The sequence below is a fragment of the Leptopilina heterotoma genome, unplaced genomic scaffold (assembly GCF_015476425.1).
Source record: "Leptopilina heterotoma isolate Lh14 unplaced genomic scaffold, ASM1547642v1 Lhet_14, whole genome shotgun sequence".
Taxonomy (NCBI): Eukaryota; Metazoa; Arthropoda; class Insecta; order Hymenoptera; family Figitidae; genus Leptopilina; species Leptopilina heterotoma.
This window is the reverse complement of record NW_025110859.1, coordinates 3950126-3966424: the sequence shown is the minus strand read 5'-3', so window position 1 is coordinate 3966424 and position 16299 is coordinate 3950126. Positions and strand designations below refer to the sequence as shown.

At 20.4% G+C, this 16299-nt stretch overlaps 1 protein-coding gene and 1 long non-coding RNA gene across 6 annotated transcripts in view; one reads left to right on the top strand and one right to left on the bottom strand.

Annotated features, from left to right (window-relative positions):
• LOC122497891 (potassium voltage-gated channel protein Shaker) overlaps nt 1–16299 on the bottom strand; it is a 369957-nt gene that overhangs the window by 24177 nt on the left and 329481 nt on the right. For 4 of the 5 annotated variants that reach the window (XM_043605276.1, XM_043605278.1, XM_043605280.1 and 1 more), the window contains 2 exons: nt 14740–15383; nt 5724–5853 (listed from right to left, as the gene is read on the bottom strand). In XM_043605276.1, coding sequence (XP_043461211.1) covers nt 5724–5853; nt 14740–15383 — 774 coding nt within the window. Of the gene's footprint in view, nt 1–5723; nt 5854–5911; nt 6042–14739; nt 15384–16299 lie in introns of all 5 variants that reach the window. The other variant, XM_043605277.1, reaches the window with a different exon arrangement.
• LOC122497895 overlaps nt 1–16299 on the top strand; it is a 66773-nt gene that overhangs the window by 42815 nt on the left and 7659 nt on the right. The window lies entirely within an intron of this gene.

The following is a 16299-nucleotide window of genomic DNA, read 5'->3' as shown; positions in this document are numbered from 1 at the left end:
ACAGGAACTAGAAAAACCTATGAAAATTTCGCCTCGACTTGACATTCATTAAAAGAAAGATTAAAAATAATTTTCCCTCAAATCCCTTTCATAATTTAAAAAAAAAATTATTTAAGGGAAAATTCTTTTCCACATTAATATAAATTAAATTTTTTTCTAAATTAATTATGTCTGTAATTATAGTTATTTAGGTTTGAATGTTATTATTATTTAGTGAATTATATATATATTTTTTAATATTATTTCTTTTATTATTTTTGAAATTAAATGTTAGCAAAATAAAATTAAGATAAAATCAATAAACATTGTTCGTTTAAACATTATTTGTTTAAAAATAATTATTCGTTTAAATAGTATTTGTTCAAATTTTATTTCTTTGAACTTTATTTATTTAATTATTATTAGTTTAAATTTTATTTGTTTGGACTTTTTTTTATTTAAATGCTATATTTGTTCAAAATTTATTTATTTAAATATTATTAGTTTAAATTTTATTCGTTTGGATTTTATTTGTTCCAATTTTTTTTCGATTGAACTTTTTATTTATATTCAAATATTAAAATTAATTGGGAAATAATTTTATTTTTTATACGAAGACAATTAATTCAATTTATTCGATTTTGTCAAATTGAAAAAGTAAAAATTGAAAAAATAAAATTTAATAAACACGAATTAAAAAACAAAAAGTAAATTATAAACAGTAGAATTGATAATTAAAAATTAAAAATTGGAAATTAAGAAGTAAAATGTAAAAAGTAAAAAGGAAAAAGAAAAATTAAAAAAATTAAAAATGGATAGAAAATATAAGGAAAAAAATCATTTGATGTATTTCGTCTGTCGTAGAGAAAAATTTACATCTCGAGGTGAGGAGGGAAAAAAAATTGAGAATATTTGATCTGAAGGGCAAATAAATTTGCAAATATCTAGAAAAACGTGGAATTTCATAATAGTTAAAAGATCGTCAGTGAGACTTGGGTGTCAACGACCTTTTATCGATCAGTCACCTCATTAAATCCCACTCATTCTCGCTGATAATAATCACGATTGCCGGATAATGCCATACAATTTGTAACACTATACAAAGAATTTGCACAGGGCTAATGCCTTAATAAATATAAAAAAACAAAACTATAAAAAAAAAAATAAAAATAAGCAGAAAAGTTTCTTTAACAAAAATTATTACTGTTGAAAATTTTTAAGAAATCCGCCTATAAAAAAAAGAAAATAACGTTCAATGTGGAAAAATTTTTCAATCAAGTCTCTTCTCATTGGAAGTAATGTAAATAAATAAATAAATAAATAAACAAATAAATAACTAAATGAATAAATAAATAAATAAACAAATTAATATTAAATTTAATGAATAAACAAATGATTAAACAAATAAATAAACAGATAAACAAATGAATAAGCAAATAAATAAACAAATAAATAAACAAATAAACAAATTAGAATAAACAAATGAATAAACGAATAAATAAAGAAATGAATAAACAAATAAAGAAGAGAACAAGAAAATTTTCAGAAATAAGTAATGAAAATAGATTGAAATCGTCAGAGAATAAAATTTTAAGAAAAAAAAAGTAAAACAGATTTTAAATTTTGGGGGAAAGGCCAGTTTTGTATACAACGTATTATATTAGTGTAAAAGTTGTGACGTAAATGACGTTATGTATATGAAAGCATCGTGCCAATTGAAATCTAAATCTACTTCAAGGCCAATATGAGATAGAAATGAATGAGAATGATAATAGTGATTTTTTTTTTAATGAAAAGGTGACAAATTACTATTCTTCAAAACAAAAAAAAACAAAGAAAGGAAACTTATTTCTTTACTTTTTCAAAAATTACAGGCGTGACTATAATAGAAATAAAAGAGCAAAAAATTTTACATTTGGCTTTGAAAAAAGAATTGAGATTAAATTGTGCGTCGAGGAATTTTTAAATTCGAGAAAATATTGTATTTTTTTCTCTCGGAGAAAGTGAAAGTGTTCTTCCTTTATTTATTTATTTTCATAAAATACAATAGAAAACAAAAAATTAATTTCTTTTACATATTATAATTTTGCATATTAGTTAAAAAAAATTGACAAAATATATTGTCCCAGAATTTTTTTATTTTTGACTAAAATTAATTTAAAATTTTTCTTTTCTGTTACGTAAATTCATTTCTAATCGATAAATTTATTTCCAGTGTGTAAATTAATTTTTAGTAAATGAAATTATTTCTGAATTCTAAATTTATACTGTTTTATGAATTTTTAATTTTTATCTATTTCAAGAATATTCTAAAAATATTTAATTTGAAATGCTTTTAATATAATTATTTGATTACTATTTTAAGAAATTATTCTCTGAATTTCTTTTTTTTTTATTTCCTTTTGGTTTTTCACTTTCTATAGTGAAAAAAAACAAATATTTCTGAATTTGAATAAATTCCACTGACTAAAGCTCCGAATAATTGTAATTTGTTTATTTTTGTATAAATGTGTAAAAACTGAAAATAAATTACTTTAATTTCGAATTACTCCAAGAAAAGAGAACGAATCGTTGTTTTAGAAAATTTGTTTTCCTTTTTTGCAGTAAAACACTCGGTAAAAATTGACTAATTCTCCAGAATTTAAATAAAATTGTCAACAACTTTCTTTTCTAATTACAAAAACAAGAAGAAAATTTTTTTTATCTTCGAGAAAAAAAAATCCAATTCGCATAAAAATATTTCAATTTTATCAACAAAATAAATATCAAAATATAAATATTAAAGGAAAAATTTCATAAAACAAAAATATTAATTCTTTACTCAATAATTAATGTACTCAATTAATTAATTGATTGATAAAAATAGTTAATTAATCCATTAAATTTGCTGAGTTTTTTTATTTTATTTATCGATTCTTGCAGAATATTATTATTATTAAAATAAATAAAAAATTAATTGTGAAAAACAATTAAAATAAATAAAAAATACAAAAATAAAAAGTAGAAAAAATATTGAAAATGATTTACTTATATTCTAAATAAATAAATGAATAAATAAATAAATTAGTTAATAAATAAAATATAAATAAAAAATAATAATCGTTGTATTCCGGATGTTTGTTCGAAGTTAGAAATAAGTTTATGATGTTTTCATTTTTGTTTATCCTAATTTTTGTAATAATTTTTCTTTTAAAACTTTTAAAATTTTAAAATTATAATGAATTTCTAGTTTAATGTTTTGAAAATTAAACAGTTTAACAAAAATTAATTCAAAAAAATTGCCTATTTAAAAAATTTATAAATTTATTTTAAAATTAGGTACAATTATTATAATCGAATTCCTGCAAGAAATTTTATTTTTGAAAATAATAAAAATAATAGATTTTTAGTGGAAAATTATTTAAAATATTTGAATTCTTTTGACAGATTTTTATTAAAATTGTATTAAAAATAATTGAGTATCTGCTAAAAAGTATTATTAAAATTAATTCTAAAAATAATTGTGAGAAATTTTATTATTTTTTAAAATAATGAAAATAATTGAATTTCAGTAAAGAATATTAAAGAAATTTTCAATAATAATTGAATTCTTTTGAAAAAATTTAACTAAAATTGTATTAAAAATGTTTGAATTCCAGTCAGAAATTTTATTATTTCTTCAAAAATAGTGAAAATAATTGAATTCTACCGAAAAATTTAATTCAAATTTTTGAAAACAATTAAATTTTAGCAACAAAGTTTAATGCTTATAAAAATGATTAAGTTTTTGTGAAGAATATTATTAAAAATTGTATAAAAAATAATTCAACTCCTGCAAAAAACTTTATTTTTGAAAATAATGAAAATAATTGAATTTTAGTGAGAAATTTTAAAATTTATAAAAATAATTGATTTTTTCGAGGAATATTATTAAAATTATTAAAAATAATTCAATTCTTTTGAGAAATTTTATTAAAATTTTATTAAAAATAATTGAATTGCAGTGAGAAATTTTTATTATTTTCTCAAATAGTGAAAATAATTGAATTCTTTAGAGAAATTTAATTAAAATTGTATTAAAAATAACTGAATTTCCACGAAAATTATTGTTATTTTTTAAAATAGTGAAAATAATTGAATTGTAGCGACGAATTTAATTAAAATTTGTGAAAATAATTGTATTCAGCAAAGAAGTTTAATATTTACGAAAATAATTGAATTTTTGCGAATAAGTTTATTATTCAATAAAAATAGTGAAAATAATGAAAATAATTGAATTCTAGTGACAAAGTTTAATATTTATAATAATAATTGATTTTTTCGGGGAATATTATTAAAATTATTAATAATAATTCAATTCTTTTGAGAAATTTTATTAAAATTTTATTAAAAATAATTGAATTGCAGTGAGAAATTTTTATTATTTTCTCAAATAGTGAAAATAATTGAATTCTTTAGAGAAATTTAATTAAAATTGCATTAAAAATAACTGAATTCCCACGAAAAATATTGTTATTTTTTAAAATAGTGAAAATAATTGAATTGTAGCGACGAATTTAATTAAAATTTGTGAAAATAATTGTATTTCAGCAAAGAAGTTTAATATTTATGAAAATAATTGAATTGTTTCCAAGAATTTAATTAAAATTTTGGAAAATAATTGAATATTTTCCAATAATTGAATTCCCGCGAGAAATTTTAAAAAAAATTTTGAAAATAATAAAAATAATTGAAATCTTGAAATTATTTTTTTTTTAATTTTTCAAAAATAATTGAATTGTTTCCAAGAATTTAATTAAAATTTTTGAAAATAATTGAATTTCAGCAAAGAAGTTTAAATATTTATAAAAATAATCTAATTTTTGCGAATAAGTTTATTATTCAATAAAAATAGTAAAAATAATTAAAATTTTGAAAATAATTTTTTAAAAATAATTGAATTGTTTCCAAGAATATAATTAAAATTTTGGAAAATAATTGAATATTTTCCAATAATTGAATTCCAGCGAGAAATTTAATTAAAATTTTTGAAAATAATGAAAATAATTGAAATCTTGCAAATAATTTTTAAAAAATTTTTCAAAAATAATTGAATTGTTTTCAAGAATTTAATTAAAATTTTTGAAAATAATTAAATTTCAGCAAAGAAGTTTAATATTTACGAAAATAAATTGAATTTTTACGAATAAGTTTATTATTCAATAAAAATAGTAAAAAGAATTAAAATCTTGAGAATAATTTTTTTAAAAATTTTCAAAAATAATTGAATTGTTTCCAAGAATTTTATAAACCATTTTTTAAACAAAAGTAACAGTAGTTATTTAGTTAGTTAATTAATAAGTGAATTTTATTAAACTTTGAATCGGAAATTATTAAAAAAAATAAATGAAAGAAATTTCTAAAGAAGGAAAAAAAATAAGTAAATAAATAAAGTAAGAAAAAAGAAAGAAACAAAATTGAAAATTCTGGAGTAATGTCAATAATTGTAAGTGTGTAGGTATTTTTGAAAAAGAAAGAAAAAAGAAAGAAAAAAGAAAGAAAAAAATAAAAAAAAAATAAATAAATAAATGAGTGGGAAAAATAGTGTATTATGTTAAGTAGTGAGGGCAAATATTATAATCAATAGGAAATCAATGAATCAATTAAAAATTAATCAATCAATCAATCAATGAATTAGTATATAATGAAACCAGGTACAAACGACAGCACAAGAGGGACATACTGTGGCATTAACTAAAGTGTTAATGAAAGTGAGTACATCATACGTCATGTCACCATAGCCCACGGTCGTCATCGTGACAACGGCCCACCAGAACGCGTCCGGAATGGATTTGAAGAACGAATTCTCGGAGCCAGCCTCCGCGAAGTATACCGCTGATGAGAATAGCACCACACCTGCAATATAATGAAGAAAACTCGTTCAGAAATATCAATGTTTTCATTTTATGAATACCTCATGTCCCCGTAGCCGACGGTCGTCATTGTGACCACCGCCCACCAAAATGCATTTGGAATTGATTTGAAGAAACTGTCTTGCGATCCGGCCTCAGCAAAGTAGACCACCGAGCTGAACAGTATCACTCCTGGAAAACACGTTTCGCATCGCTACTAAACCAATAATAAATCCTCGCCCAATATTCTTTCGTCTCTCGTGCAGAAATTTCCCGATCAAAATTCAACTTAATCGAAACAAAATTACTCAAAAAAAAAAATTAAATAAGAGATGTTTAAATTCATTTTTTTGTCCATTTGTATGGCTTCCAAAAATATTTAATTCAAAAAATAAATAAAACAAAAAAATGAAATAAAAAAGTAATTGAAAAAAATCGACTAAATAAAAATTTAATTAAATAAGAATTTATTAAATAAAAATTGTGTTTAATAAACAATTCGGTTAAACAACAACTCGACTAAACAAAAATTTAATTAAATAAGAATTTATTAAATAAAAATTCGACTGAATAAAAATTTGTGTAAATAAAAATTCGACAAAATAAAAATTGGATTTTAAATAAAAATTTGGTTAATTAGTTAATTAGTTAGTTAGTTGGATAGAAAAAAACCCAATTAAATATAACTGCGACTAAATAAATATTTAAGTGAATAAAAATCCGACGAAAATTTGACTAAATCATAATTCCGCTAAACAAAAATTCCGTTAAATAAGAATTTGTTTTAATAAAAATTTGACTGAATAAAAATTAGATAAAATAGAAATTCCACTAAATAAAAATAACATTAAAAAAAAATATATTCAATTCAATAAAAATTCTACTGGAGAAAAATTGAAATAAATAAAAATTTAGCTAATTAAAAAATTGGACTAAATAAAAATTTAACTAAATAAAAATTCGACTTTAAATAAAAATCCCATTAAAAAAAATGATTCGACTCAGTCAAAAATTCTATTGCAGAAAAATTCGACTTTCAATAAAAATTTTGCTAATTAAAAATTCGACTAAATAAAAATTTGGCTAAATAAGAATTCGACGGCATAAAAATAAGAACTAAATAAAAATTCACCAAAAAAAAATTTCCAATAAATAAAAATTTGTTTAATAAAAATTCAACTGAAAAAAATCGACTAAATAAAATCCGAATAAAAAAGAATTCGACTAAATAAGAATTCCATTCGATGAAAATTTGACTGAATTAAAATTCCACTAAAAAAATTCCGTTAAATAAAAATTTGTTTTAATAAAAATTCGACTGAATAAAAATCCAAAAAAAGAAGAATTCTACTAAATAAAAATTCGACTTTAAATAAAAATCCCTTCAAAAAAAAAATAATTCGACTCAATAAAAATTTTGTAAATTAAAAATTCGACTAAATAAAAATTCTACTGAATAAAAATAAAAACTAAATAAAAATTTCACTAAAAAAAGTTCCAATAAATAAAAATTTGATTAAATAAAAATTCAAATGAATAAAAATTGGAGTAAATAAAAATTCAAATAAAAAAGAATTCGACTAAATAAGAATTCCATTCGATGAAAATTTGACTAAATCAAAATTTCACTAAAAAAAATTACGTTAAATAAAAATTTGTCTTAATAAAAATTCCACTGAATAAAAATCCAAAAAAAGAAAAAAATTTGACTAAATAAAAATTCTACTAAATAAAAATAAGAACTAAATAAAAATTTCACTAAAAAAAGTTCCAATAAATAAAAATTTGATTAAATAAAAATTTAAAATGAAAAAAATCGACTAAATATAATTCAAATAAAAAAGAATTCGACTAAATAAGAATTCCAATTGATGACTGAATAAAAATTCCACTAAAAAAATCCGCGAAAAAATAAAAATTTATTTTAATAAAAATTCTACTGAATAAAAATCCAAATAAAGAAGAATTCTACTAAAAAAAATTCCGTTAAATAAAAATTTGTTTTAATAAAAATTCTACTGAATAAAAATCTAAATAAAGAAGAATTCTACTAAATAAAAATTCTACTTGAAATAAAAATCCCATTAAAAAAAATAATTCGACTCAATAAAAATCCTACTGGAGAAAAATCTGACTAAATAAAAATTATTCTGAATAAAAATAAGAACTAAATAAAAATTTCACTAAAAAAAATTCCAATAAACAAAAATTTGATTAAGTAAAAATTCAAATGAATAAAAATTGAAGTAAATAAAAATCCAATTAAAAAAGAATTTGACTATATAAATAAAAATTTCACTAAATAAAAATTCATCTAAAAACAAAATCGACTAAATAAACATTCTACTGTATAAAAATTAGACTAATTGAAAATTCCATTCGATAAAAATTTGACTGAATAAAAATTAAATTAAATTAAATTAATTAAATTAATAAAATTAATAAAATTAATAAAATTAATAAAATTAATAAAATTATTAATAAAATTTATTAATGTAATTCAATTAAAGAAGAATCCTATTTAATAAAAAAATTCGTTTAAATGAAAATTTGTCTGTTACAATCATAACATAAATGGAAATTTAAATTTTAAATTCAACAAAAATGAAATTAATTTTGAGCAAAAGAAAGCTACTGAATCGTTTCCGGAAGAAAAGTAGAAAAATTTATTCCTGCACGAGAACTAGACGTGAATACATTTTCTTTAATATTTTTAAATAATCTTACGTCTTTCCACTAGAAAAACTTTTACCTGTACATATTAAAGTATACAGGAAATTGGTTAATAAAATCAACAAATATTAATTAATCACAAATAGACATTAATTATCATATATTAATAATAAATATAGTATAAAAAAAATATTAATTCCCTGATATAGTTTCCAATAATTTCCCATCTAAAATTTTCTTGGTTAGTATTTTATTTGGAAAATACTATTAAATATTATACAATAATTTTTTATTTATCCGAATATTAAAAAATTCACTAAATAGCGAAATTTTTTAATTGCAAAAATATAAATTTTTAAAACATAAAAGTAAAAATTAAAAAAAAAAAATTTACCTTTAATAAAAGTAAAAAGTTGGAAAAATTCGAGTATGAAAAGCAAAATTTTATTTTCTCTTTAATTTTTTTTTTTGAAATTATGAATCAAATGAGAAATTTCATCTTAGAAGAAAAATATTGTCGAGGAGAAAGAGTATTTAAGAGAATCGGTGAGTAGATACAATTTATTGATTTTAAGTATCTCGTATATTTATATATATATGTGCAAGTCTCGCGAGGGTTTACCTTAATTTCATGGGATTCAATTATTGATTGAAAAAGCAATTAGATAGAGATCACAAGAAATTTACTCTTGAGGTACTGTCGTTTCCTAAGATTACCGTCTTTCTAACTATAGAATGAATTGCATGAAAAGCAACTACGGGTATTAATGATCGTCCTAATGGCACACTATACTTTATATATAGTTTATAAAATACAAGAGAGTCAATGTAAATGTTCAAGTGCATTAGAACTAGATTAAGTGCTTTTTATAATACCTGCACATTTTCAAGAGTTCACTGTAACATTTTTCTTTATTTATTTATTTATTAATTTACAACAAGAAAAAATCTCTTTAAAATTGTAAAAGAGAAATAAATATTAAATTCTTTCGTAAGAACTATTTTTTTTTTCGTATATTTACTAAGAATTTACTAATAATTTACTATTAACTTACTATTACTTTACTGTTTACTTAATATTAATTTACTATTAACTTACTATTAATTCTATTGTAAAAACTTATTTAATTTCCATTGTCAAAATGCGAAAATATCAGGCTTCACAGTGCTCCTAAAAAGTATTTTAGACGAAATAAGGGACTGAAAATTAAAAAATAGGGGACTTTTAGGGGACCATAAAAATTGGTTAAATAAAGATAAAAATATTATTTATTTATACAGGGTTGCCACAAAAATTTAACTTTATTTTTCCCTGATTTCCAAACACAACTTTGGCTTTTTCCCTGACCCTAAAGAATATTCTGATTCACTCTAAAAATTATTAGATACTCAAAAAAATGTTCTATTCAATTTATTTACAAATTTCTTCAAAAGTCAAATTATTCGAAAACATCAATAGTTTTATTTAAAATAAATATTTAATAATTTTTTTTCATTGGAATTAAGATGTTCAAAAATTTCAAATTCAAACCTTTTCAAATTGAACAACTCATAAGAATATAATTATAAAACAAAAAGAAATGAATCACTCCGAGTGACCAACTGACAAAATCATTATTTTATTATTATAAGAATATTGTTACTGTAATTTCTTCAAAATTATTTTTATCATTTCAATTTAATTAACATTTTCAAGAATTTTTAACTAAAATTCTACTTTAAATCAATAACATCAATTATTATTCAATTAAACTTCTTCAAAAAAAATTAATTCTTCAGAATTGTTAGTTAAAAGTACGAAAAATAATAATTTAATTCTACGAGAAATCAATTATTTAAATACAAAAATAAATAATATTCAATGTTTCTTAAAATTTAATTTTTACGAAAAATTGTATTAACAACTTTTGAAAATATTTAATCTTTTTAAGGAATTTAATTAAAATTTTAATGAAATTTATTATATTAAAGAATTTTATAACAATTTTTGAAAATAATTGAAAACTTTTTGAAGAATTTTATTAGATTTTTTAAAAATAATTGAATTCTTGAAAAGAATTTAAATAATAATTTTTGAAAACAATTGAATTCATGAGAAGAATTTTTAAAAATATTTTGAGAATAATTAAATTCTTGAGAAGAATTCCCTTATCTATTTATAAAAATAATTTAATTCTTGACGAGAATTTTCAAAAAATTTTGAAAATAATTTAATATCTGCAAAGTATTTTATTACTTTTTAAAATAATTAAATTCTTGCGATGAATATTGATATTTATCAAAATAATTGAATTTTGGAAAAGAATTTTATTAAAATTCCTTAGAATAATTGATTTTATGGGAAGAATTTATGCGATTTTGTTGTTTATCAAGATACTTAAATTCTTTTGCAAAATTACTTAAAAATTTTTGAAATCAATTGATTTTCTGCGACGAATTAAATGTTATTTATGAAAATATTTGAATTATTGCAACGAATTTTATTGTTTTATTGAATAATTGAATGTTTCTTAAAATTGAATTCTTTCCTGAAGTTTTAATAAAATTTTTAATAATTATTGCATTTTTCAAGGAATTCATTTAAAATTGTATTAAAAATATTTGAAATTCTGCGATAAAAATAATTGAATTGGTAAATGAAATTTTATTATTTATAAAAATAATTGAATCTTTTCGTAGAATTTTATCAACAAGTTTTTTCTATAATTAAATCTGTGGATAAATTTTATGAAAATAGTAAATATTTAAAAACATTGAATTGCGAAAAACTTTTAAAAATAATTGAAATGTTGCAAAAAATTTTATTTAAATTGTTGAAAATAATTGAATTTTTGGCGAAAAATTTTGCTATTTATAAAAATAATTGTAATTCTTGACGAGATATTCATTAAAATTTATAAAAATAATTGAATTCGTGCAAAGTAGTTTATTAAATTTTGTTTAAAATTAAATAATTGAAATTTTGCCAAGCATTTAATTAAAATTTTTGACAATTGAATTCTTGAGAAGAATTTTGATATTTATTTAAATAATTGAATTTTGGAAAAGAATTTCATTAAAAATCCTTAAAATAATTGATTTTATGCGGAGAATTTTGTTGGTTATCAAGATAATTGAATTCTTTTGCAGAATTACTTAAAAATTATTGAAAATAATTGATTTCCTGCGACGAAAAAAATAGGGTAAATTTTCAAAATAGAGTACGTTTAGGGCCAAAATTAAAAAAGGGGACTTTTAGGGAAATAGGGGACATACTGTGAAGCCTGAAATATCAGCAGAGTTTTTTGTTCTTTTAAAAAAAAATTATTTCTGAAGGAAACTATCGTGTATTTTAAAAATCTATTTTAGAAAATTATACTAATTTTTGATTTCCAAATTTTAGTTTTTTAAGGTTGATACAATTTTTTACGATTTAATGTTTCTTGATAGTATGCTAGGAAATTTTATTCTTCCATTGAGATTTTTCCGTTAAATTTAAATTTTTTCTTTTATTTTCATTTTTATTGTTAAACATTTTTTTATTATTAAAAGTTTTGAAAATTAATCTTCTGCGTTTTTTTACTGTTCAAATTAATTTTTCTTTATACTCTTTTTTTATTATTTAAACAATTTTCTTTTTAAATAATATTTTTTTTTCCTATTTTGAAGTAAAATGTAAAATTTCTTTAAATTAAAGATTATTTAGTTTAAAATTTTATTTATAGAGAAAAATTTTCGAATTCAAATTGACCTGTTGTCGCAGTTTTTTTCTCGAAAATTTTGCAGACATTTCTCGTTGAACAGAGAGAAAAAAGAATTGGATCAACCTTCAGATCGTTAAAAGTAATCAAACCAACTCTCTAAATTTGAATCAGTTAAAAATAAAAAAAAAATTCTGCTGAATCTGTAAACTTTCTATTGGAAATATATATCAGTAACGAAAAATTATCTGTCTAGAAATTATAAAAATACTCGAAAATTTACAATTTTTGTAGAAAAAATTTAAAAAAAAATTTTGAATGAGTGAATTTTCTTTAAAATGAAAATTTATGAAAATTATCTGCATTAAAATATTTTTAGAGAAAAATAATTTCTACAATTATTTTTTTTTATGTGAAATTCAATTATTTTCAATTATATGTGACGCTCCACGAGAAAAGGGACCTTATTTACTCTTGTCATAAGGTCCCTTTTCTCGTGGAGCGTCACATATGTTTCCAAAAATTCAATTATAGTTTTATAATTTTTTTTTAAATCAATTCTTTCTAATATTTTTGATTATTTTTTTTCTTTAAATTATAAAGATATGCAGTTACAATTGTTACTCATTATTTAATTCCGGAAGAATTTTCGAAAAATTACTGAAAATGAGTGATTTGGAGAAGAATACAAATTTCGATAAAAAAATTAAATCCTTTAAAACATTTATTAGGGTTTTCGTAAAAAATTTAAATATTTTTGAAGAATTTCTTCAAATTTCTTAAGAAAAATGTAAAGTTTTTTGTGGATAATTTTATTTAATTGAAAATTTTGAAAATAATTGTTTTGTTACGAAGAATTTTATAAAAACTTTTTAAGAATAATTGGATTTTTTTAAAAAAAATTTATTACCATTTAAAAAAAAAAAATTAAACCGGTTCGAGAAATTTGTTTAAAATTATATTGAAAATAATTGAATTCCTGAGAAAAATTTTATTATTTATAAAAATAATTGAAGAATTTTTATAATTTTTTAAAATAATTGAATTGTTTCGAAGAATTTTATTCAAAATTTTTGAGAGTAATTGAATACCTTTCGGAAGATTTTATTTATGAGTTAAAAAAATAATTGAATCCTTTCGCGTTATTTTATTGAAATGGGTTTAAAAATAATTGAATTCCTGTGAAGAATTTTATCAATTGAAAGTAATTGAATGCCTTCGAGAAATATTATTAAAAATTTTAACAAATAATTAAAAACTTTCATCAAATTGTTTTGAAAATAATTGAATTTCTTCAAAAAGTTTTATTAAAAATTTAAAAAAATAATTAAAAACTTTCGTCAAATTTTACTTCAAATTGTTTTAAAAATAATAAAAATTCTTTGGAAGAATGTGTTTATTTAAAAAAGAAAATTCTTGCGAAAAATTTTATTATAATTTTTGAAAATAATTAACAAGAATAATTAATTACGTACTTAATTAGTGAATTTTTTGAATTTTGAGTCTGAAATTATTTAAAAATTGTTAGTTAAAAGTACGAAAAATAATAATTTAATTCTACGAGAAATCAATTATTTAAATACAAAAATAAATAATATTGAATGTTTTTTAAAATTTAATTTTTACGAAGAATTGTATTAACAACTTTTGAAAATATTTAATTGCTTTTAAGGAATTTAATTAAAATTTTAATGAAATTTATTATATTAAAGAATTTTATAACAATTTTTGAAAATAATTGAAACCTTTTTCAACAATTTTATTAAATTGTTTAAAAATAATTGAATTCCTGAGAAGAATTTAAATAATAATTTTTGAAAACAATTGAATTTTTGAGAAGAATTTCTTTATTTTTTTATGAAGATAATTTAATTCTTGACGAGAATTTTCAAAAAATTTTAAAAATAATTTAAAGTATTTTATAACTTTTCAAAAGAATTGAATTCTTGTGATGAATTTTGATTTTTATCAAAATAATTGAATTTTGCAAAAGAATTTTATTAAAATTCCTTAGAATAATTGATTTTATGGGAAGAATTTATGCGATTTTGTTATTTATCAAGCTAATTGAATTCTTTTGCAAAATTACTTAAAATTTTTTGAAAATAATCGATTTTTTGCGACGAATTAAATGTTATTTATAAAAATATTTGAATTATTTCAACGAATTTTATTGTTTTATTGAATAATTGAATGTTTCTTGAATTGAATTCTTTGCAAGATATTCGTGAATTTTATTATAATTTTTAAAAATAATAAACAAGAATAATTAATTACCGACGTACCTACTTAATTAGTAAATTTTTTGAATTTTGAGTCTGAAATTATTTAAAAATTGTTATTTATATTTGAAAATGTAAAATTTAATTTGCAAAGTAATTATAATAATGGAATATAATAATGAAAATTAAATTTCAAATGTTGGTAAAATATTTGTTTGAATTTAGTTTTACCAATTGAAATTAGAATGAAAGTTTGTTGATAAAATAATTTTGAAAGATTCGACTTGAAAATAGAATAGAGAAAGCGGGACTTACCGATAAAAAGGAAAAAAATGAGCAGACCGAGCTCTCGCATGGAGGCCTTTAGAGTTCGGCCGAGAATTTGAAGACCTTTACTATGCCTGGACAGTTTGAATATTCGAAACACCCTGACCAGTCGTATCACCCTGAGAATGGCGAGGGACATCGCCTGATTCGTGCTTTTGTCCTGAGGGCTGACCGGAGCCTTCGGCAAATGAAGCGTGTCCTCCTCCTCGGCAACGACGGTTGCCAATGTGATGAAATACGGAATGATGGCGATGATATCGATGATGTTCATAACGTCTCGGAAGAAGTTTAGCTTATTTGGACAGGCGAGGAAGCGCACCGATAACTCGAATGTGAACCAGATTATACAAATAGTTTCTATTAGGAAGAACGGGTCCGTAATGTCCGGCACTTCGTCCTCCTCGATTTTTGTACCGTTCGTCGTCGTGTTGAACACTTTGTAATGCTTGAATTCGGGAAGCGTTTCCAGACAGAATATTACAATCGAGAGGAGAATCACGAACACGGATATAATGGCAACGACTCTCGCTCCCTGCGAACTCTCTGGATATTCGAATAACAGCCAAACTTTTCTTTGATATTCGTGCGACGGAAGCGGCTTTTCTTCTTCTTTGATGAATCCTTCGTCTTCCCTGCAAACACAATTTTCAATTAATTCACACTCAAAATCAATTATTCATCAATTATTATTATTATTCAAGGTGCCCACAACAAATTTCCCATTTTTATTCTCTTTATTAACTTTTTTCACTTCTATATTAATAACAATTGAATTCTTTCAAGAAATTTTATTAAAATTGTATTCAAAATAATTCAATTCCAGTGAGAAATTTTATTATTTTTTAAAATAGTGTAAATAATAGAATTTCAGGGAAGAATTTAATTCAAATTTCGGTAATCTGTTCACAGTTAGGTACTACTTTAAATTTCTGTTGAAAACACTAAAAAATTCAATTTTGGAGTCATTACAAATAATTGCAGAAATTCAATTATTTAAAAAAAAATAAAATTCTTCTCCAAAGTTCAATTATTTTCAAAAATTTTTCTAATTTCAATGATTTTCAATTTATTATATAACTAGCCAAATGTAAGTTATATAAGTAATATTTAAAGAAATACTTATTATGACAAATAACTGAAAAACTAATTAGAATTAAATTTTCAAATTATATTATATTTTTAAACTTTAAAGTAAATAAAAAAAACTTTAACAAATTTTGATACTAATTTCAAATTTGACATCCTATTTTCAAAATTGAAAATAATTAAACTTTCTTGTATGAGGAAAATTTAATTTCGCAAAAATTGTCATCTGATACCAAAATTAAAAATAATCTTCATTACGAAAATGTTAATTATTCTGAAGAACAGAAAAGGTAAAAAAATTATTATATATTCTTCAACTTTCTGAACAAAGAATATGAATAATATTTTTTCAGAGAATTTCCACTACTTTTAATTCGCTAATTTTCCAAAAATTTCGAAAACATCAATTATTTAAAACAAAATTTTATGCAATTTATTTTGCACAATAATTCAATTACTTTC